The sequence below is a fragment of the Eleutherodactylus coqui genome, chromosome 4 (genome assembly GCF_035609145.1).
Source record: "Eleutherodactylus coqui strain aEleCoq1 chromosome 4, aEleCoq1.hap1, whole genome shotgun sequence".
In the NCBI taxonomy this organism is placed as follows: Eukaryota; Metazoa; Chordata; class Amphibia; order Anura; family Eleutherodactylidae; genus Eleutherodactylus; species Eleutherodactylus coqui.
This window is the reverse complement of record NC_089840.1, coordinates 191823576-191848452: the sequence shown is the minus strand read 5'-3', so window position 1 is coordinate 191848452 and position 24877 is coordinate 191823576. Positions and strand designations below refer to the sequence as shown.

At 46.0% G+C, this 24877-nt stretch overlaps 1 protein-coding gene across 1 annotated transcript in view; it reads right to left on the bottom strand.

The window, feature by feature from the left end:
• Window positions 1–24877, bottom strand: part of CDH23 (cadherin related 23) — a 996630-nt gene that overhangs the window by 523419 nt on the left and 448334 nt on the right. Inside the window, exons 11-12 of the mRNA XM_066601617.1 lie at window positions 17114–17263; window positions 1022–1180 (exon numbers count right to left, since the gene is read on the bottom strand). Of these exons, the coding sequence (XP_066457714.1) occupies window positions 1022–1180; window positions 17114–17263 (309 nt within the window). The remainder of the gene's footprint in view (window positions 1–1021; window positions 1181–17113; window positions 17264–24877) is intronic.

Here is a 24877-nt window from a genome sequence, read left to right as displayed (position 1 = left end):
TGGGTCACAAAGCCAGTACCAAGTGGAGGACCTGCTCTATGATGTTCATATACCCTAATAGGGCATATGAAAAGGTGTTGTGTCCTTTACTGTAATCAACATGTCCAATCCTAATGATTTCACTTTATATGGCTAGGATAGTTGTTTTTCCCCCATTTCTTTTCCTGTGAAATAAAATGTTGTCCGTGGATTCAGGGCTGAAACTTTTAATTTTATCTAGCTATATAAAATACCTATATGGGGTTAGAAAATATGTATCAGAGCCTCATGTTGCTGTTGTAGTCTAGTCCAACCTAATACAGCGCTTCAAAACTGTGGATCAACTTTTAGAAATATAACATCAGGAAGAGCTATTTTTCTATTTTACAGTTCTCTGCATGTAAGCCAATGTATGAAATCAATTCCAACACTAGAAAAAGAGAAACTAGATGCCTTTGAATTTCATCCACCTAGATATACCCACGCTATTTATCAAAAAAATGGCTTAAAATGACATTCGGTTAGGTACTTAAATCCATCACTCAGTATCAGCAGCGCATCCTACTATCACAATTACACATCTATATATCTACACATTTATATATCAGATTTACAGTTCAAAGCCGAAATGTGTAAAAACATATTTTATGCTTGCTTTTCAGTGTTTCTTGATTCCTGAGAATGTAAAGTCTGTTCTGCATCTTCCCTATATGCGGCACACTATACTCCAGAAATATAATTTATGCTGCTGATGATGAGGATAGCACTATCACCACTCTTACAGTACTTATCCTATTTGGAAGTAGCAACAAAAATTACAATGTAGCATACGGCAAACATTGCAAGCTGCATAATATGATAATACATTGTTGTTGCTTCTTCGTACAACAACCGAACATTTTGTAATTCATGCCTCAAAATTTCTGCTGCCAATAAAACTTAGTTAAAAATTCTAACCTCACACACAGAATTCACGTGAGAACTGAAACGAAGTAAAGCATAACACAATAACCTGGACTGTAATGTATAAAGTGTCACTCACAGAAACTCGGAGGATCGTGGTTCCCACAGTAACATTCTCATACAAAGTGATGTTGTAGAGCGCCTGGCTGAAGATAGGACGATTATCATTTTCGTTGATTAGGTTAATTTTCACTTGGGAAAATCCCACATGATCCAAGACACTTTCATTTGCAAACAGCTGCAAAAGAGAAACTATGTTATAGGAATGAAGAACCAATCATATAAGGAATGAAATATGAAACATTTTGCCGTTTCCCTTATAAGTAACCCTTCAGAGAGGCTGCAATATCATTACAGTGTAGCAGTGTTATATTATATAGAAGGTACCCATCACAGAAAGGTCATAGCAATTCAAAAAATCACAGAGGGCGGCCATACTTACTGATACAAAATACAAGGGCAAGTATAAACACCACGTCCTTCAGCATGCAGATTGCTATATGGAGGACTCACACAACTACAGCATATTAGGAGAGTGGCTGCTTGGTATTCTATTTGCACACAGATAAGGCATAAAAAGGGTGTCAGACCTACTGATACGTAGAGTGCATCGTGTAGGCTTATAACTTATTAATGATGCCACATACGATTCAGCCCGGCCAGTTACCTTGCCCCTCAAAAATCAACCACAATGGCTCTGATACCCGTTCTCCTCCAGCATCTAAAGTCAGACTGCTTGCTGCAAAAATAATGATAAATACCTAAAAATACAAGGTATTGGCTGATATTTAGGCCAAAATACGTAAGCTCGCAGCCCACAAAGTTTTTTGTATGCCTTATCTTTGTCCAGTACACTATTGAATACTCAAAACATAATGGAAACTAATGGAACTCTTGTAAAATGGACATTAAAGTGCTGTCTATTTTACTAATGCAAATGAATTGTTCCCCTCAAGGGTTCCCTTACACGGCTGTTTTTGGCAGTTGTGACAGAATCCCACAGCACAGCAAAAACACTGTGAATACACTCTCTTATTGACAGAATAGATATGGCATGTTTTTATAGCCACTGATATACTACAAGCAGATAATTCAATTAAAGTCCTATATGAACACACAGAGCCTGGTTAACCATCAATGGTTAAAAAATTCAAGCTCAGGAACCAAAATTGTAAATTAAAGGGGTTTTCCGAACACAAAATGGGAATTCTAAAAATGCTGCAATCTAGGCGGTACAGCCCAAGTACTGGTAACCTGCACCTCCTATCTGCTGCTCTGGACCTTCTTCATAGTCCCATGCAGCCCGTGATTTGCCGCTGTGTTTACATGCATCACTTCAACAGTAAACACAGCAACAGACTGTTACCTACAACTAACAGCATGCATAGAGGTTGTTTACACCCAATGGTATAGCTCCGCTCACAGCTCACAGGTCCTACAACTTACTAGCATCAACAGACAGGACCATCCAGCACCCTTAATTGCACATGAGCAATATAGCGCAGTGCTTCCACCCCTGTCCTCTGATCATGCACTGCTCACAGGATGTTGGAGGCTATAGACAGGGGCAGATGTAGCAAATGTAGACAAGATGTCAGAGGAAGTGGAGATATATTTCAGGTGGAGGGTCATGTGAAAGTTAGAAAAAAAAATAGACTAGGTATATAACTAGATCAGATACAGTGAACCTATTACAAAATGACTTATTGTGATGATGTACATTACATTTTAAAATGTTAGTCTGTGCCCAGAATACCCCTTTAAGCTACTCTATATTTCAAAAGGGCCTAACTTTATAGTGAATGCCCACTCCTAAACACTTTCTTATATCTTCTGATACATGACTGAGTTCTAGTCAATTCTATACAACATCCCTGAATGCAGCTTCATAAATGCAATAGACAGAATTGGATGTGAAGTCAACCAAAAGAGAATTGAATGTAACTGATGTAACCCAAGAATCATTCTCTGTTCTTTCTCCTTTCTAGCCAAATATACTTAACTTAAACTAAACTGTTATTTTCGGTACCACAGTTATTACTTGCTTAGCCCTGAAGGAAGCATACATCAGACTATTGCTGGCTGAAATCATCCAACCATTTAATGTGTATTAGATATTTGGCCGACATTCATTCAACACATGTTGAGAGGATAAAGGGATCCAACATGCCTGATCCTTTGTTCTCAAGAGAAATAAAGCACCACGAAAGGTTCCTAGCAGCCGCTTATTCCCCTACCTTAGGGAACACATGCATGCTTATCCAAATCCATGTCTAGGTGTGTATGGTTGGGGGTCTGAGTCAGAAGGAATAGCAGTTAGCCAAATGAGTATTCAACTCACAATTATTAAAAGTATTTGGCCACTACTTTTTCCCCCAACACCTCTAAACTAACTAACAGAACTAATCATCTCTCTGTGCCTTTTGCTCAGTCACCTGACTACCGAAGATCTCATTCTAAACATTATAACCATCTATTGCAGCACACAACTACTGTACCTCATGTTCTATTTTACTAACACATACTATTCCTATCTCTACTTATCTTTACTGCTGGTGACATATCTCCTAATTCTGGTTGGCCTCAACCAATACGTAAAGTAGGGAGTAGAGATGAGCGAACACCAAAATGTTCGGGTGTTCGTTATTCGTAACGAACTTCCCGTGATGCTCGAGGGTTCGTTTCGAACAACGAACCCCATTGAAGTCAATGGGCGACCAGAACATTTTTGTATTTCGCCGATGCTCGCTAAGGTTTTCATGTGTGAAAATCTGGGCAATTCAGGAAAGTGATGGGAATGACACAGTGACGGATAGGGCAGGCGAGGGGCTACATGTTGGGCTGCATCCTAAGTTCACAGGTCCCACTATTAAGCCACAATAGCGGCAAGAGTGGGCCCCCCCCCTCCCAACAACTTTTACTTCTGAAAAGCGCTCATTAGCATGGCATACCTTTGCTAAGCACCACACTACCTCCAACAAAGCACAATCACTGCCTGCATGACACTCCACTGACACTTCTCCTGGGTTACATGCTGACCAACCGCCCCCCCTCCCCCCCACAGCGCACACCAAAGTGTCCCTGGGCAGCCTTCAGCTGCCCTCATGCCACACCACGCTCATGTCTATTTAGAATTGCGTCTGCCATGACGAGGGACCGCAGGCACACACTGCAGAGGTTGGCACGGCTAGGCAGCGACCCTCTTTAAAAGTGGCGGAGCGATAGCCCACAATGCTGTACAGAAGCAATGAGAAATAGAATCCTGTGCCACCGCCATCAGGAGCTGCACACGTGGGCATAGCAATGGGGAACCTATGTGCCACACACTATTCATTCTGTCAAGGTGTCTGCATGCCCCAGTCAGACCGGGCTTTTTAATTCATAGACACAGGCAGGTACAACTCCCTATTGTGAAGTCCCTGTCGACCCACAGCATGGGTGGCTCCCTGGAACCCACCGGTGGTACACAGAAATATCCCATTGCATTGCCCAACACAGCTGAGGTAGTAATGTCGTGCTTAATGCAGGTGGGCTTCGGCCCACACTGCATGCCCCAGTCTGACTGGGGTTCTTTATAAGTGTACAGATGTAGTAAAAACTCCGTGTGCACCTACAGCATGGGTGGGTGCCAGGAAGCCACCGGCGGTACATAGAAATATCCCATTGCATTGCCCAACACAGCTGAGGTAGTAATGTTGTGCTTAACCCTTTCCAATCCAATTTGTATATGGTTTTCCTAGGGGGCTTACTCTTTTTCTGCCGTTATACAACGGCGCTATATGCTGGCTAAAGCCAGTACTGCATGAGCTGACACGTAGGATAGGCTCCGACAGCAGAGAGGCTGGCAATATACAGTAAGAGAACCCCGACGGACGTCTACCAACAACGGAGCTGTACAGCCTTAAACCCTAATGTCTTCACAGGTCACACAGTGGACTGGAAAGGGTTAATGCAGGTGGGTTTCGGCCCACACTGCATGCCCCAGTCAGACTGGGTTTCTTTATAAGTGGAAACAGATGCATTTATAATTCCCTGTGGACCCACTGCCTGGGTGGGTGCCAGGAAGCCACCGGCGGTACATAGAAATATCCCATTGCATTGCCCAACACAGCTGAGGTAGTAATGTTGTGCGTAATACAGGTGGGCTTCGGCCCACACTGCATGCCCCAGTCAGACTGGGGTTCTTTAGAAGTGTACAGATGTATTAAAAACTCCGTGTGCACCTACAGCATGGGTGGCTCCCTGGAACCCACCGGCGGTACACAAAAATATCCCATTGCATTGCCCAACACAGCTGAGGTAGTAATGTCGTGCTTAATGCAGGTGGGCTTCGGCCCACACTGCATGCCCCAGTCAGACTGGGGTTCTTTACAAGTGGACACATGTAGGTTAAACTCCCTGTGGACCCACTGCCTGGGTGGGTGCCAGGAAGCCACCGGCGGTACATAGAAATATCCCATTGCATTGCCCAACACAGCTGAGGTAGTAATGTTGTGCGTAATACAGGTGGGCTTCGGCCCACACTGCATGCCCCAGTCAGACTGGGGTTCTTTAGAAGTGTACAGATGTATTAAAAACTCCGTGTGCACCTACAGCATGGGTGGCTCCCTGGAACCCACCGGCGGTACAGAAAAATATCCCATTGCATTGCCCAACACAGCTGAGGTTACGTCAGCTGTAATGCAGGTGGGCTAAAAATTAATTTGATTACACTGTAGGCGAGGGCCCACAAAAATTGCTGTATCAACAGTACTAATGTACATCCCAAAAATTGGCCATGGCCAGCCAAGAGGGCAGGTGAAACACATTAATCGCTTTGGTTAATGTGGCTTAAGTGGTAACTAGGCCTGGAGGCAGCCCAGTGTAACGAAAAATTGGTTCAAGTTAAAGTTCCAATGCTTTTAAGCGCATTGAAACTTTTAAAAATTGTTCTGAAAAATTATTTGACTGAGCCTTGTGGCCCTAAGAAAAATTGCCCGTTCAGCGTGATTACGTGAGGTTTCAGGAGGAGGAGCAGGAGGAGGAGGAGGAGGAATATTAGACACAGATTGATGAAGCAGAAATGTCCCCGTTTTGGATGGTGAGAGAGAACGTAGCTTCCATCCGCGGGTGCAGCCTACGTATTGCTTACGTATCGCTGCTGTCCGCTGGTGGAGAACAGAAGTCTGGGGAAATCCAGGCTTTGTTCATCTTGATGAGTGTTAGCCTGTCGGCACTGTCGGTTGACAAGCGGCTACGCTTATCTGTGATGATTCCCCCAGCCGCACTAAACACCCTTTCCGACAAGACGCTAGCCGCAGGACAAGCAAGCACCTCCAGGGCATACAGCGCGAGTTCAGGCCACGTGTCCAGCTTCGACACCCAGTAGTTGTAGGGGGCAGAGGCGTCACCAAGGATGGTCGTGCGATCCGCTACGTACTCCCTCACCAACCTTTTACAGTGCTCCCGCCGACTCAGCCGTGACTGGGGAGCGGTGACACAGTCTTGGTGGGGAGCCATAAAGCTGGCCAGGCCCTTAAAGACTGTTGCACTGCCTGGGATGTACATGCTGCTCGATCTACGCACATCCCCTGCTACCTTGCCCTCGGTACTGCGCCTTCTGCCACTAGCGCTGTCGGCTGGGAATTTTACCATCAGCTTGTCCGCAAGGGTCCTGTGGTATAGCAACACTCTCGAACCCCTTTCCTCTTCGGGAATCAGAGTGGGCAGGTTCTCCTTATACCGTGGATCGAGCAGTGTGTACACCCAGTAATCCGTCGTGGCCAGAATGCGTGCAACGCGAGGGTCACGAGAAAGGCATCCTAACATGAAGTCAGCCATGTGTGCCAGGGTACCAGTACGCAACACATGGCTGTCCTCACTAGGAAGATCACTTTCAGGATCCTCCTCCTCCTCCTCCTCCTCAGGCCATACACGCTGAAAGGATGACAGGCAATCAGCCGGTGTACCGTCAGCAGCGGCCCAAGCTGTCTCTTCCCCCTCCTCCTCATCCTCCTCATGCTCCTCCTCCTCCTCCTGTACGCGCTGAGAAATAGACAGGAGGGTGCCCTGACTATCCAGCGGCATACTGTCTTCCCCCGCCCCCGTTTCCGAGCGCAAAGCAGCTGCCTTTATGGTTTGCAGGGAATTTCTCAAGATGCATAGCAGAGGAATGGTGACGCTAATGATTGTAGCATCGCCGCTCACCACCTGGGTAGACTCCTCAAAATTACCAAGGACATGGCAGATGTCTGCCAACCAGGCCCACTCTTCTGAAAGGAATTGAGGAGGCTGACTCCCACTGCGCCGCCCATGTTGGAGTTGGTATTCGACTATAGCTCTCCGTTGTTCATAGAGCCTGGCCAACATGTGGAGCGTAGAGTTCCACCGTGTGGGCACGTCGCACAGCAGTCGGTGCACTGGCAGCTTAAAGTGATGTTGCAGGGTGCGCAGGGTGGCAGCGTCCGTGTGGGACTTGCGGAAATGTGCGCAGAGCCGGCGCGCCTTTACGAGCAGGTCTGACAAGCGTGGGTAGCTTTTCAGAAAGCGCTGAACCACCAAATTAAAGACGTGGGCCAGGCATGGCACGTGCGTGAGGCTGCCGAGCTGCAGAGCCGCCACCAGGTTACGGCCGTTGTCACACACGACCATGCCCGGTTGGAGGCTCAGCGGCGCAAGCCAGCGGTCGGTCTGCTGTGTCAGACCCTGCAGCAGTTCGTGGGCCGTGTGCCTCTTATCGCCTAAGCTGAGTAGTTTCAGCACGGCCTGCTGACGCTTGCCCACCGCTGTGCTGCCACACCGCGCGACACCGACTGCTGGCGACATGCTGCTGCTAACACATCTTGATTGTGAGACAGAGGAGGAGGAGGAGGAGGAGGAGGAGGGTGCTTTAGTGGAGGAAGCATACACCTCCGCAGATACCAGCACCGAGCTGGGGCCCGCAATTCTGGGGGTGGGTAGGACGTGAGCGGTCCCAGGCTCTGACTCTGTCCCAGCCTCCACTAAATTCACCCAATGTGCCGTCAGGGAGATGTAGTGGCCCTGCCCGCCTGTGCTTGTCCACGTGTCCGTAGTTAAGTGGACCGTGGCAGTAACCGCGTTGGTGAGGGCGCGCACAATGTTGCGGGAGACGTGGTCGTGCAGGGCTGGGACGGCACATCCGGAAAAGTAGTGGCGACTGGGAACTGAGTAGCGCGGGGCCGCCGCCTCCATGATACTTTTGAAGGACTCCGTTTCCACAACCCTATACGGCAGCATCTCAAGGCTGATGAATTTTGCGATGCGGACGGTTAACGTTTGAGCGTGCGGGTGCGTGGCGGCGTACTTGCGCTTGCGCTCGAACACTTGCGCAAGCGACGGCTGAACGGTGCGCTGAACTACACTGCTGGATGGGGCCGAGGACAGCGGAGATGAGGGTGTGGGTGCAGGCCATGAGGCGGTAGTGCCTGTGTCCTGAGAGGGGGGTTGCATCTCAGTGGCAGGTTGGGGCACAGGGGGAGAGGCAGGGGTGCAAACCGGAGGCGGTGAACGGCCTTTGTCCCACCTTGCGGGGTGCTTGGCCATCATATGTCTGCGCATGGTGGTGGTGGTGAGGCTGTTGGTGTTGGCTCCCCGGCTGAGCTTTGCGCGACAAAGGTTGCACACCACTGTTCGTCGGTCGTCAGGCGTCTCTGTGAAAAACTGCCAGACCTTAGAGCACCTCGGCCTCCGCAGGGTGGCATGGCGCGAGGGGGCGCTTTGGGAAACACTTGGTGGATTATTCGGTCTGGCCCTGCCTCTACCCCTGGCCACTGCACTGCCTCTTGCAACCTGCCCTGCTGATGCCCTTGACTCCCCCTCTGAAGACCTGTCCTCCTGAGTAAGCGTTGCACACCAGGTGGGGTCAGTCACCTCATCGTCCTGCTGCTCTTCCTCCGAATCCTCTGTGCGCTGCTCCCTCGGACTTACTGCCCTTACTACTACCTCACTGCAAGACAACTGTGTCTGATCGTCATCGTCCTCCTCACCCACAGAAAGTTGTTGAGACAGTTGGCGGAAGTCCCCAGCCTCTTCCCCCGGACCCCGGGAACTTTCGAATGGTTGGGCATCAGTGACGATAAACTCCTCTGGTGGGAGAGGAACCGCTGCTGCCCAATCTTAGCAGGGGCCCGAGAACAGTTCCTGGGAGTGCTCCCGCTCCTGAGCAGGTGTTATTGTAGTGGAGTGAGGAGGCTGGGAGGAAGGAGGAGCAGCAGACAGAGGATTCGGATTGGCAGCAGTGGACGGCGCAGAACTGCGGGTAGACGATAGGTTGCTCGAAGCACTTTCTGCCATCCAGGACAGGACCTGCTCACACTGCTCATTTTCTAATAACCGTCTCCCGCGTGGACCCATTAATTGGGCGATGAATGTGGGGACGCCAGAAACGTGCCTCTCTCCTAATCGCGCAGCAGTCGGCTGCGACACACCTGGATCAGGAGCTTGGCCTGTGCCCACACCCTGACTTGGCCCTCCGCGTCCTCGGCCGCGTCCACGTCCTCTAGGCCTACCCCTACCCCTCAGCATGCTGTATTACCAGTGATTTGATTTCACAGGCAGGAAATAAATTGGCGCAAGACTGCAGGCCAAATATAATTTTTGCCCTTTTTGGAAAACGAAAGGCCCCACTGCCTCTAGTGAATGAATTATCTAAGTTTAATAACTGTGCTGTGTCCCTGCTTATGTGTCACAGAACGTGAGGGTAGCAGAGTTATTATAACTCTGGCAGAGCAGGTATTTTTTTTCCCAATTAAGGAAAGCAAATGGCGAAGCCAGCAGTAAAGCGTAGCTGGGTGCGTATGATTTAGCACTGTTCTTCACGCAGCTCACACGTCTCCACCGCCCGTAAGGACGGACAGAGGCTGGACAAATAGATTTGTTTTCAGTTTTTTCCCACCAAAAGGCAGCACTGCGTATATTCTATGAACATGAGAAGTTTAATAACTGTGCTGTGTCCCTGCTTATGTGTCACAGAACGTGAGGGTAGCAGAGTTATTATAACTCTGGCAGAGCAGGTATTTTTTTTCCCAATTAAGGAAAGCAAATGGCGAAGCCAGCAGTAAAGCGTAGCTGGGTGCGTATGATTTAGCACTGTTCTTCACGCAGCTCACACGTCTCCACCGCCCGTAAGGACGGACAGAGGCTGGACAAATAGATTTGTTTTCAGTTTTTTCCCACCAAAAGGCAGCACTGCGTATATTCTATGAACATGAGAAGTTTAATAACTGTGCTGTGTCCCTGCTTATGTGTCACAGAACGTGAGGGTAGCAGAGTTATTATAACTCTGGCAGAGCAGGTATTTTTTTTCCCAATTAAGGAAAGCAAATGGCGAAGCCAGCAGTAAAGCGTAGCTGGGTGCGTATGATTTAGCACTGTTCTTCACGCAGCTCACACGTCTCCACCGCCCGTAAGGACGGACAGAGGCTGGACAAATAGATTTGTTTTCAGTTTTTTCCCACCAAAAGGCAGCACTGCGTATATTCTATGAACATGAGAAGTTTAATAACTGTGCTGTGTCCCTGCTTATGTGTCACAGAACGTGAGGGTAGCAGAGTTATTATAACTCTGGCAGAGCAGGTATTTTTTTTCCCAATTAAGGAAAGCAAATGGCGAAGCCAGCAGTAAAGCGTAGCTGGGTGCGTATGATTTAGCACTGTTCTTCACGCAGCTCACACGTCTCCACCGCCCGTAAGGACGGACAGAGGCTGGACAAATAGATTTGTTTTCAGTTTTTTCCCACCAAAAGGCAGCACTGCGTATATTCTATGAACATGAGAAGTTTAATAACTGTGCTGTGTCCCTGCTTATGTGTCACAGAACGTGAGGGTAGCAGAGTTATTATAACTCTGGCAGAGCAGGTATTTTTTTTCCCAATTAAGGAAAGCAAATGGCGAAGCCAGCAGTAAAGCGTAGCTGGGTGCGTATGATTTAGCACTGTTCTTCACGCAGCTCACACGTCTCCACCGCCCGTAAGGACGGACAGAGGCTGGACAAATAGATTTGTTTTCAGTTTTTTCCCACCAAAAGGCAGCACTGCGTATATTCTATGAACATGAGAAGTTTAATAACTGTGCTGTGTCCCTGCTTATGTGTCACAGAACGTGAGGGTAGCAGAGTTATTATAACTCTGGCAGAGCAGGTATTTTTTTTCCCAATTAAGGAAAGCAAATGGCGAAGCCAGCAGTAAAGCGTAGCTGGGTGCGTATGATTTAGCACTGTTCTTCACGCAGCTCACACGTCTCCACCGCCCGTAAGGACGGACAGAGGCTGGACAAATAGATTTGTTTTCAGTTTTTTCCCACCAAAAGGCAGCACTGCGTATATTCTATGAATAATAACTGTGTTGTGGCCCTGCCTATACAATTCTTTCCCTGCAGTATCAATGGAGGGTGGAATGCTCTGCAGAGGCGATTTTGAGAAGCCCAAAAAAAATGCAGCACAGCTAACAGCAGCCTGGACAGTACTGCACACGGATAAATATGGCCCTAGAAAGGACCGTTGAGGTTCTTGAAGGCTACACTCACTCCTAACACTCTCCCTGCCTATGCAGCACTTCTGTCCCTAATGCCAGGTGCAACGGTCTGCAGAGGCGATTTTGAGAAAAAAAAAAATCCCACTGCTAACAGCAGCCAACACACAGCTATCAGTGGCCCTAATAAGGACCTTTGGGGGGTCTTGAAGCCTACACTAACTACCAATTCTTTCCCTACAGCAGCTCCGGTATAAACAGCACTGTCCCTCATCTAACTCACACCGCATCTGATGCGAGCCGCGGGAGGGGCCGACTTTTATATTAGGCGAACACCTGATCTCGCCAGCCACTCACAGCAGGGGGGTGGTATAGGGCTTAAACGTTGCAGGGGGAAGTTGTAATGCCTTCCCTGTCTTTCAATTGGCCAGAAAAGCGCGCTAACGTCTCAGGGAAGGAAGTGAAAGTAACCAGAACACCGCATGGTGTTCGTTACGAATAACGAACATCCCGAACACCCTAATATTCGCACGAATATCAAGCTCGGACGAACGCGTTCGCTCATCTCTAGTAGGGAGTGTTAGGTAGAGTAGAAGTGAAGTACTTTCTGCCTGAATTTACTCTCCCTCCAAGTGGCCACCATCTACTGCCCAATAGGCCCTGTAACCAATTCGCTACTTGCTACCTTCATCGATACATTTGGCCTAGAAAAGTTCACTAACTCCCAAGGCTCTAATTATTACTTGTACAGACTTATGTTCAACTCTGGTACAAATATTATCTCTCTTCCCACTTCCAAACGTTCAACATAGAAACAATCAAATTCATCATCTTTCCCTCATTTCACTCAATGCCCTTATCGGAATTATCATTCAGAGTTAATGGTTCTATACTTTCCCCAGTCTCACAAATTTTCTGCTTCAGGATAACCTTTGATTCATCCCTGTCTTTCACTACTGCAAAATTCTCTGCAGCCTCCCATCTAACACTCGAGCACGCATTTAAAGGGATTTTCCAGGCACAAATACTATTGATTCTCAATCCGCGGGATAGGTCATAATCAATAGTTGATTGGCTGGGTCCGCGCTCGGGAAAGCAGCTATTCCGCTACGTAGGTGCATGCTGTCATCAATAATATTTGTATCTGAAAAACTTCTTTAGCTCCACTACTCAGTTAATCTACCTCTTCGCTCATTCCTCTGCTGCCTCTGCACTCAGCCAATCTATTTACTGTTCACCCACTGCCCAGCAAACTTATTTTAAGATAGTAACAGCTAAATACAAGGCAGTCTACAAATATCAGGACAGTCTATGCATCTCTGCCCTAATCTCCCAATACCTCCTGACCCGTAATAACTGGTCTTCACAAGACCTCCTTCTCTCTGCAACTTGTATGCTTCTCACATTAACATCTTTCTCTTTCAGATTTCTCTTGTGCAGCCTCAATACTCTAGATTTTGCTACCCCAAAACATCAGTCTTTTACTGACCATCAGAACATTCAATCTTTAATACTGAACGTTTTTGATGTTAGGGACCATGCTATATTTTTTTTAGTTTAATCATTGTTGCAGCCATAACTCTTTATCCTTCCAAAGAGATAGTCGTATAAGGGTTTTTTTTGCATGATGAGTTGCAGTTGTGAAAAATACACTAAAACATCAATTTCAAATTTTTTGTTTTACTTTTTGTTGTTCGCAGTGATAAAATTAACAACTTTATTCTATGGGCTGATATGAACACGGCAATACCAAGCAAGTTTAGGCTTTTAAAATAAAGAACTTTTAAATGATTAAAAAATGTTTTCCAGGAAAGGAAGGGCATTTCAATGTAATTGCATTCCAAGAACCATAGTTTGTTTATTTCCCATCCACTGAGCTGTATGAGGTTGTGTTTTGAAGGACATGTTGATATTTTTCTTGGTACTATATTGGGGTATAGTACATATAATTATTAACTTTTATAATTTTCTTTTTGCAGTGGGGGGGGGGGGTGGGGGGGTGGAGGGGTGAGGGGAGCTAAAAAAAAACCCCTGCACTTTCACCATTGAATTTTGCAGTTATTTCTTGTTTGTCAGGCATTTAAAACAACAACTTAATTTACTCTATTTGACATTATCATTGCGATGGTGCCAAATATGTGCTTCTTTTGGTTCAGCATTCAAAAATTTTTTTTTTTAAAAGGGGGTTTAAAAACTTTATTAAGCTTTCTTTTAATACTCTGTCCTTATTTTTTTTGTCCCCCGTCACCTTTTTTGTTACACAAGCCAAAATAAAATCTTAGGTGTGTCTGACCACTGACTACATCAATGGCATCCCTTGCTAAATTAAGACCTATGTCTACAACCTAGTGCCTCAAAATTGAAAGCTTGGACACCTACTAGAGATGAGCGAGCACGCTCGGATAAGTCAGTTACTCCAGCAAGCATCGCTCTTCTCGAGTAACTGCATTCTCATCTGAGCAGGCTCGGGGGGGGGGGGGGGGGGCAACGATCTCTCTCTCTTCCCCCCACTACCCCCCGCCGCCCCCCGAGCCTGCTCGGACGAGAATGCAGTTACTCGAGAAGAGCGATGCTTGCTCGAGTAACTGCCTTATCCGAGCATGCTTGCTCATCTCTAATACATACCCCTTGATGCTGGAGCAGCCACCACCACACAGCTCCTACAGGCCTTTGCTTAGCCTGTTTATCTTCCCTGAGAGTGGACAAACTGGAAAGAAATTGAAGACCTCTCCCATTTGGGTGTTAATTACCTCCAAAGACAGCTGAAACCCAGATAAAAAGCCTTTCCATGCTGAACATAGTCCTTTTTGCCCCCTTGTGATGTAGGCATGCCTCTCAAGCAGCCATATATACACACACAAGTCTATTTTTTGTTTCATTCTGTCTTCTAAGAATGAATTAGCTAGCAACAGACAGCTTGCAGTTCTTTTCAGATTCCTCTTATTGGTGGTTTAAACCAGATCTTATATCCTTAGTAGCAAAAAGGAATAGCTGGAATTGCTACAGACTTATTCTAACACTGCGGATTTATGACTAGGAAATGCAAGATGCTATAAAAAATACAACCCAAGCAGACGGCAGGTAATGGCGATGTTGGTCGAGAGGAGCATTTATGCTCTATAAAACTTTTACAGCCCTCTCTGTCAGATAGCAAACATGTCCTTTTTAGCAGCACTATACTGGTTTGAAGCACTATCACATAGGAACAGCTAGGCATAGGAATAATTTTTTATAGTTGCTATTGACATTACTATCATTATGTGTTAGGACCAGAACCTATAATCATTAGTTTCCTCTTTTGGAGACCCAATTCTTTCTACAATTTAATGGTCAGTGGTCAGTGGTTTCTTAACTCTTGATTCCCTTGCTAGATCTATACCTAAAATGGGCATCAAAAGGCTCGTTAACATTAAACATAAGGCAGTCATATTAATCTCTTCCTAATGAATGCAAAGTGCTAATAAACAGATAAACAGTAAAATATATTTAATGGGACCTAAGTATGTGATTATATATTTCTCCAGTGCTAACCAAATTGCACAGTGAATTAATCTATCTGCTAATAGGGCATTCTATGTGTATAGGTCTACAGCAAAGTACAGTATATAGACTTTGCATTGTTCTATACAGTCCCTTTGTGTGTTCTGCAACTTTCAAGCATCTTAGAGGAATGCGAACATAGTATGTAAAGAGAAAAACCCTTCTCCTAATTAAGGAATAATTCAGTGTTTTCCTCTTAACATACCTCATTATTAATGGTATTGTCCAGTTGTAAACTATTGATCCTTAGAATCAGTCATCAACAGTAGATCAGTAGTGGTCTCCTGCCCAGGACCCCCACCCATCAGCTATTCTCAAGGTCAGTGTGCTCATGCACAGAGCTGATTTCTACAGGAATCAGAGAGCTCTGTTCCCACTGTGGTGGTCAAGTTTAGTATTACAGGCAAAGTTACCATTGAAAAGAATATGAACTTTGCATGTAATACCAAACCTGACCACTGTAGTGGAAATGGAGCTCTGCGCTTCCTGCAGAAATTAGCTCAGTGCAGGAATGCATTGGTCTGGCAAACAGCTGATCAGTAGGGATCCCAGTCAGCAGACCCCTGCTGATCTACTATCGTTGACCTTCCCTAAGGATAGAACATCAATAATTTACAACTGGACAACTCCTTTGAAGGGGTAATCTGCTCTCCATATGCATGCAGGTTCCAGAGGTGAAACTCACATCTATCAGACATTTATAACATGTACTGCTATAAATGCTCTGCTGGGAATACCCCTTTAAATCAAAAACTATTTTGCAGTTAAAGGCAATCTGTGTGAAGGTTGTTTCACATCATGAAAAAACTGTAGTTTGTGTAACTTCTTCATATAGCTTTAGAGTCGAAATCAGAAATGGATTCAAAAGCTATGGGAAATATAAGGGAGCGACTTACTATCCTTTTACATGAGCCAAACATCGGGCCTGAGTGTTCCTCAGAATACTTGTTTGCCCAACAATTGGGCTGTGTAAAGAGACCAATGATCAGCTAATGAGTGAGAAAACACCAGTTCATGTGAGCATAAAAGTGCCAGCTGCCCGGCTGCATATCTTCCCCTATAAACGGGAAAACATGCAGTCGTTGAATGTCAGCTGTATGAGGAAAAACAATGATGTTAACAATTGGTTGTTCCCAGTTTTGTAGCTATAGGGGGTGCAGATCTAGCAGTTGCTACCAGGGCCCTGGAGCCTTAGGGGGCCTAAAGGCCCCTCAATCATGGAAGAAAACACCAGTATTATAAATGATACATGGATGGTTGGGGGACCATGCTACTGATTTTGCTTTGGAGCCCCCCACATTTTAGCCTCTACCTAATCTTATATGATTCTAGCAATGCCCCCGCCTGCTTGTATTGCATCAGTGGGCTTCTTAAGAGACCCAACAATTCAGAGGAAAGTTGTGGGAGCGCCCTCATGCTGAACTTTTGCATCGCCCTAGTTATTGCCCATGTACATGGCAGAAATGAATGCTGACCAACATGTCCATTGCTTGCTAGGCACTGTTAGCACAGGCAGATTATCTACCCATGTAAAACGACCATTATACATCTTCCTGCTAGATAAAAAAAAACCTCTATTTAGGGTGACTGCACATGGGAGTATGCGCAAAAGCGCACCAGTTAGCATGACGTATTTGCGCGCATTTTTGTGCATTCATTGTACTCTTTTGCACTGACAGGGACATTTCATATAGGCATGGGACACACCCGTCCCATAATTTAGAAGGCAATGTAGCCTAATTAGTTCCAGATGTGTTCTTTACGCGGGTATCGGGTGCGCATTTGCACACCCCATAGACTCCTATGGGGCTGTTGGTCTGCAAATGCACACTAAAATAGAGCATGCTGCATCTCTTTTTAATGTGCAAAAGCAAAGATCAGAATGAACCTACTGAAATCAATGGGTTCTATTCTCTGCTTCTTATGCACGCAAATACGTCCGTGGGAAGCCGTCCTTACAGTGGAATTTATTGTGTACTTTTAAGAATGTTGCACATGATTATTGTACTCTTTTATGAATTCACATTAAAAACTTTATTCTTTCCTAGAAAGAAATTCAGAAGGGTCTTAAGCCCCAGGGGTATGAATCCAAGCTGTACAATATAGCAAGTATATAAATGCTGCATAAATCAAGATAGCCTTTGTAAGGTCCTATATGAATCTTACCGAAAATTCATAGCGGGGTATTGTCTCGTAGTCCAGAGGCACGGCCACTCTCATTCGGATGTCAGCTTTTCCTTGGACAGAGGTTGGGGAGATTATAAAGTGGTTGGAGTTGTTTCCCACAAGGTAAACTTCAAAGGCACTATTGACCCCCTGTATAATGAAGAACAATGTAGTTAGACGGCTGTGGAGGACGCGACTACATCAACAAGAGGGTAAAATTCCAACACCAAAATAGTATTACAATACACAAAACATAGTGACAGATGAAGCAGTAGTTTTATGCTCTTCTACCTGTATTATGCTGAGTTCCCATGGGACTGTTTCACCGCTGAAATCTCACAGTTTTGCCGCAGCGAAAAACCCACGGCACTTAGCGGCTTCACCGTATGCTTTTCCATTGCGGCCGGCACTCCCATAGAGAGGAGCGAGGCCGCAATGGAAAAAAAAAAAAAGACATGCTGCGTCCCGGGAATCCAGCCTTAGGGTTTTTCATATCTGCGTTAGGGATTTGTTTTAGAATTTTGTCTATCTGCTCTGTTTTTGTTGAAAACGGAATTCAAGCGGAATTAAACATTTCAGTTTTTTGCCCTTTGATTTCAAGGGGTTTTCAAAAAAATAGAACGCTTTCGGTTTTGATTCCGTTCTGATATGCTTCCCTTTTCTAATGAAATAAATAGCACTGCACACTGCATTATTTGTCCCTTTAAAAATGGAATTGAAGGCTTTCATTTTTTTCGGAAAGCCTGTTGAAATCAACGGGGAAATAAGTGAAAAGCTTAATTTGAGTTGAATTCCAAAATTGGAACAGACAGACGGAATTCAAACAGAAATCTCTATTGCAGATGTGAACAAGCCCTTAGCTGAAGGCTGTAGGGATGTCATATAAGTGCATACTATGAAGAGATTAGTCATGTATGCATCTGTCTCTCCAAATGTAGACACTGCTGTTACAGACCCCATTTACATTGCACTGTACATCATTACAGAATTTTGGCTCACATCGTGCACACAAGCATGACGAATTTCGGCCGGCCGTGACACAGCTACAGCGGGGCCCAAAATCACATGAACGAGAGGCAGCCATGACCAAGTCACGGCTGCAACTCCTGTTTTAACGCCCGCTCAGATTTGCAAGGCTGCCGCAATGCAGCAGCCCCTGGATACCATTGGCCGATGGGTGGGAGCTTAGCTGCATTTTTGCGTGTACATTGCGTGTATGTGCAAATACATTGTGCTACTGAGTGTTTTTGCAAATACACTTGTGTGAAGCCGCCCTTAAACATGCTTAAATGTGGAATAAATGTATACATCAAACATCACCCATGTGCAGAACTGTTACACCCTGGAGCAGACCTAATTATTCATAGTAACATAATGTGTGAGGCTGAAAAAAGACATATATCCCTCCAGTCCAGCCAAATATCCTGCAGTGTTGATGCAGAAGAAGGGAAAAAAAAACAATAAAGTAGAAGATAATTTTCCTCATTTTAGGTGGAAAAAAATTCCTTCCTGACACCAATCTGGCAATCAGGATAATCCCCGGATCACCAACCCTTCTGAAGGAATTCATGTGCATGATTTCTTTTCAGTGCTCATTTCATATTCCTGAAGGCAAACTCCTTGGATGAAGAGTAACATATGGATGGTTCTAGCATCAATCGTGTCATTCCAATGCAAGTTTAATTTCTTTTAGATTCTACATTGGATTCTTCCAATATTATATTGAAATGTTCCTGATCATAAGAGCAGGTGGGACACAAAAGTTGAGGTCGTCAGTAAAATCAAAGATACAAAAAATCTGAATCTGACTGATAAGGAGTATATTAAATACTGTACAAGGCGTCACACATCGTGCAGCAAAAGCCTAAACTAATAAAACTCTGCATAATGATATTACAAAATCCCTTCTGGTCGTAAAGTTGCACAGGGTGATATAATGGAAACTGCAATTATTTTTTTTTAAGTCTTAGCAATCATGTACTGTAGTTGTTAATCTGTTACATTGTACTACTACTTGGTATAGAGGACATATTGTTATACTGTTTTCATATCTTGGCTCTTGAATGTCTAAGAAACAATGTTATACTTTGAACACATCACTTGCAGCTCCTCACTTGATATACTGTTGGATGGCTATATGCTTGTCCCCACAGGATAGAATTCATTGTGGTTATGACCTATGATCCATTTCCACTGATTCCCTTGGTTATCCTAAAATGGTTTATAACTGCATATATAGTACCAATACTTCACTACTGGATATATTTTACCAAGCTGTAAGATATTCGGAGTAGAATTCTGTGTGCAGGAAAGGAACAAGTCAATTTGGATACAAAGGTAATGTAGACATTATTTATGGCCTTCACCAACACCTTAAGATCCCAAGCAGTTGTATGTACTGCAAGCCACTTGCCTTCCACTGTAGTTAGGCAAGTATGTGTATTAAATCTGTATTAGAATTTCTGTTGTCCATTTTTTTTATTTCCTATGTGATCATCCATATAATATAATGTGGAATCTTACATTTTTAACCCCTTAATGCCAGGCTGTTTTGGTCCTAAAGGATCAGACACTTTTTTGGGATTTTACCCATGTGGTGGTTTTACTACCCTATTTCTTTCCTTCAGCTACCAAAATTATTTTTGCTGCATTTCATTCCCTGACATATAGGGCTATTTTTTTATATCTTTTTTCAATAACTTTTTCTTGTTTTTTTTTTTTGTTTTATTGGGGATAAAAAGTAAAAAAAAAGAATTTTTAAATGTATAGTTTTTTTTATTAGTATATTTACGCTAAAATAAAGTATGGGAATGAGTTCCTCATTTTGTTTCAGACATTTTGATATATAACATGTATGTTTTTGGATTACAGGGCGCATACAGCGATGGTTTTGGTTGCATTGGTGGTGGGTCATTTTCTGTTTTCTGTATATATTTCTATTTTATCCTGTAATTTTTTTTTAACTTATTTTTGTAATTATTTTTTTTACCATCTATGACCACCATGACCTCTGGAGGTCACTCACTTTGTCTTTGAATTTTTTTTTTATTTCATATTTTTCCACTGTAGTTGGGGCATCCATAGGAACCACATCCACAGGAGCCCTGATTACAGGGAAAAACATCCGCCTGTAGTGATAATAGTCACTAACAAAGCTAATCTGGGTCTGCTAGGACCCTGCAGCTCTGCTTTAAGAGGTGGCACCCAGAGGTCATGTGATCACGGGGTCGCATAGCGGAACAAATACTTCCACTTTTTAGTACATAGTGCTCACTGTGTTTGACAGCAGAGGACCAAGCTGCTCCTGCTTGATTGCAGGAGGACAGGCTTTAATCCCGCAACATACTTCTACTATCGTCTGGGATTAAAGCCTAAGACCAAGTGCCATATATTTACCATGCTTGGTTCTTAAAGGGTTAATATGACTGACTGAAAACTTCACATTTAGAATTTCTGTTGTCCCTTTTTTCTTTCATTTTCTTTGTGACTATCCCTATAATAATGCAATGTGGAATCTTACATGTTCAACATAAATCAAACTAATAGAACCAATAAGTTTGCACTTCCCCTTTTTTATATCTTTTTGCTCTGCATACTCATTGCTATAGGGTCATGCCATTATTACTGAAAGGTGGGGATTTGGGAATTATTGTTATTATACTGGATGAGTGTACATTGTAATGATCCCAAAAAGCATTCATCTGTTTTACGACAATTAAAGGGGTTGTCTCGCGGCAGCAAGTGGGGTTATACACTTCTGTATGGCCATATTAATGCACTTTGTAATATACATCGTGCATTAAATATGAGCCATACAGAAGTTATTCACTTACCTGCTCCGTTGCTAGCGTCCTCGTCTCCATGGATCCGTCTAAAATCGCCGGCGGCTTGCTTTTTTAGACGCGCTTGCGCAGTCCTTTCTTCTGGTCTGAGCACGAGCCGCTTCAGCGTGCTCGCTGCTACAGCTCTTCTGCGCATGCGCAGACGAGCTGTAACTTCTCGGGAGCGCGCTGGAGCGGCCATTCTGTACCATACTCTGTTAGAGGAAGGTGCAGAGCCGCCCAGCTGTCCGGAGAAGCCGCCCAGCTGTCCCGCCGTCCTGGTAAGTGATGGGCCGGGGGGGCTGCCGCTGCGCCGGGGGCGGGCTGTGCCGGGGGGGGGGGGGCTGCCGCTGCGATGGGGGGGCTGTCGCTGCGATGGGGGGGGCTGTCGCTGCGATGGGGGGGGGCTGTCGCTGCGATGGGAAGGGCTGTCGCTGCGATGGGGGGGCTGTCGCTGCGATGGGGGGGCTGTCGCTGTGCCGGGGGGGGGCTGTCGCTGTGCCGGGGGGGGGGCTGCCGCCGTGCCGGGGGGGGGGGGGGCTGCGCCGGTTACCTGCTGCCTGGCGGTGGGTGACTGGTCGGCCGTGTTCACTCCAGGGGTCCGGTCGGCGGCTGCAAGGCGTCTGGTTGTCAGGGAGACACAGCTGGTAGCGTCTTGGGAGCGCGCACGTCGGGCTACAGCAAGCGACGGGAAAAGAGCTGGCGGCCATCTTGGGAAAATTTTTATAAGTTGCTGAAACGCTGGAACGGTAAGTACAAACCAGCTAGAAAAGTCATTTACAGGGGGGCTTAGTAATGTATGCTTAATTAGGGGGACTGGCCAAAAAAAAAAAATCCACTCCTGCCTCGAGACATCTCCTTTAAGACAGACACTGTTGTGTGCAGCTTTCTCTGCCACTTCCTGGTCTTGAGAACGCCTCCTCCACTTCCTTAAAGGGGTTGTCCCGCGGCAGCAAGTGGGTCTATACACTTCTGTATGGCCATATTAATGCACTTTGTAATGTACATTGTGCATTAATTATGAGCCATACAGAAGTTATCAAAAGTTTTATACTTACCTGCTCCGTTGCTGGCGTCCTCGTCTCCATGGTGCCGACTAATTTTCGGCCTCCGATGGCCAAATTAGCCGCGCTTGCGCAGTCCGGGTCTTCTCCTGTCTTCAATGGGGCCGCTCGTGCAGAATGCCGCCTCCGTGTAGCTCCGCCCCGTCACGTGCCGATTCCAGCCAATCAGGAGGCTGGAATCGGCAATGGACCGCACAGAAGAGCTGCGGTCCACGGAGGAAGAGGATCCCGGCGGCCATCTTCACCGGTAAGTATAGAAGTCACCGGAGCGCGGGGATTAAGGTAAGCGCTGAGCGGTTTTTTTTTTACGTCCCTGCATCGGGGTTGTCTCGCGCCGAACGGGGGGGGGGGGGTTGAAAAAAAAAAACCCGTTTCGGCGCGGGACAACCCCTTTAAGGGTCTACGACGCTGTATTTATATGGGTGATGTAATCTGTATTTATATGGGTGATGTAATGCCACAATAGGGACAATTATCCACAAGGCCAATACTTAACAATAAAATCACTCAGTGTTGATTAATAGAGATGAGCGAACACCAAAATGCTCGGGTTTTGTTACTCGGAACGAATTTATCGCGATGCTCGGGGGTTCGTTTCGAGTAACGAACCCCATTGAAGTCAATGGGCGACCGGAGCATTTTTGTATTTCGCCGATGCTCGCTAAGGTTTTCATGTGTGAAAATCTGGGCAATTCAAGAAAGTGATGGGAACGACACAGAAACGGATAGGGCAGGCGAGGGGCTACATGTTGGGCTGCATCTCAAGTTCACAGGTCCCACTATTAAGCCACAATACCGGCAAGAGTCGGGCCCCCCCCCCCCCCAACAACTTTTACTTCTCATTAGCATGGCATACCTTAGCTAAGCACCACACTAGCTACAACAAAGCACAATCACTGCCTGCATGACACTCCGCTGCCACTTCTCCTGGGTTACATGCTGCCCAACCCCCCTCCCCCCTGCACGACACAGTGTCCACAGCGCACACCAAACTGTCCCTGCGCAGCCTTCAGCTGCCCTCATGCCACACCACCCTCATGTCTATTTATAAGTGCGTCTGCCATAAGGAGGAACTGCAGGCACACACTGCAGAGGGTTGGCACGGCTAGGCAGCGACCCTCTTTAAAAGTGGTGGGGCGATAGCCCACAATGCTGTACAGAAGCAATGAGAAATCCAATCCTGTGCCACCTCCATCAGGAGCTGCACACGTGGGCATAGCAATGGGGAACCTATGTGCCACACACTATTCATTCTGTCAAGGTGTCTGTATGCCCCAGTCAGACTGGTAATATGTACCTTAACAGTAACCGCGTTGGTGGTAATGTGGTGGTGACTGCGGACCTAGTAGCACGGTTGTATTTTGTTGGTTTTCGGAATGTGGCCAGGATTAAGTGGGCCGTGGCGGGGGGATGGTGGGGGGGCTCTCTTGTTGTGTCGGTAAAGGTGAAATTCTTGGACTGCCACCAGACGAACCAATGCAAAGGCATTTGCCAAGAATGTTTTCATTGTTGGAGGAGGAGGGGGATGTTTTTGAGGCACTACGTGTCCTCTCCACGTGTCCGTGGTTATAAGCACCTTAACAGTAACCGCGTTGGTGGGAAATGGCCTCGCCGCCATCATGTCTTTGGGAAGCCTCTGTTTCCACACCCCAGAGACATACCATTAGCAGCGGTATAGGCAGAGCCCAGAATTCGTAACATTTCAGCCGTAGCATTAGGACAGGCCCCACTAACATATCACTAGCAGCATTATAGGGGGAGCACAGTATTAGTTCCATTTCAGTAATAGTAGCACTCAAGACAGGCCCCAGTAACAATTCCGAAGCAGCAGTATAGTGGGAGCGCAGTCTTCGTTCCATTTCAGTAATAGTAGCACTCAAGACAGGCCCCAGTAACAATTCCGAAGCAGCAGTATAGGAGGAGCATAGTCTAAGTTCCATTTAAGTAATAGTAGCAGCCTACACAGGCCCCAGGAACAATTCCGAAGCAGCAGTATAGTGGGAGCGCAGTCTTAGTTCCATTTCAGTAGCTGCAGTATAGCCAAGGCCCAAGTTACATTTATGTAGCTAAAGTGTAGGCCAACCGCACACACTTTTCTGTACCATGAGTGCAGGCGAAGAACATAGAAATTGCTATGATTACACTGTAGGTGAGGGCCCAAAAAAATTGGTGTACCAACAGTACTAATGTACCTCAGTAAAAATTGGCCATGCCCAACCAAGATGGCAGGTGAAACCCATTAATCGCTTTGGTTAATGTGGCTTAAGTGGTAACTAGGCCTGGAGGCAGCCCAGTTGAACGAAAAATTGGTTCAAGTTAAAGTTCCAACGCTTTTAAGAGCATTGAAACGTATAAAAAATTTTTAGAAAAATTATATGAGTGAGCCTTGTGGCTCTAAGAAAAATTGCCCGTTCAGCGTGATTACGTGAGGTTTCAGGAGGAGGAGCAGGAGGAGGAGGAGGAATATTATACACAGATTGATGAAGCAGAAATGTCCCCGTTTTGGATGGTGAGAGAGAACGTAGCTTCCATCCGCGGGTGCAGCCTACGTATTGCTTAGGTATCGCTGCTGTCCGCTGGTGGAGAAGAGAAGTCTGGGGAAATCCAGGCTTTGTTCATCTTGATGAGTGTTAGCCTGTCGGCACTGTCGGTTGACAGGCGGGTACGCTTATCTGTGATGATTCCCCCAGCCGCACTAAACACCCTCTCCGACAAGACGCTAGCCGCAGGACAAGCAAGCACCTCCAGGGCATACAGCGCTAGTTCAGGCCACGTGTCCAGCTTCGACACCCAGTAGTTGTAGGGGGCAGAGGCGTCACGGAGGACGGTCGTGCGATCGGCTACGTACTCCCTCACCATCCTTTTACAGTGCTCCCGCC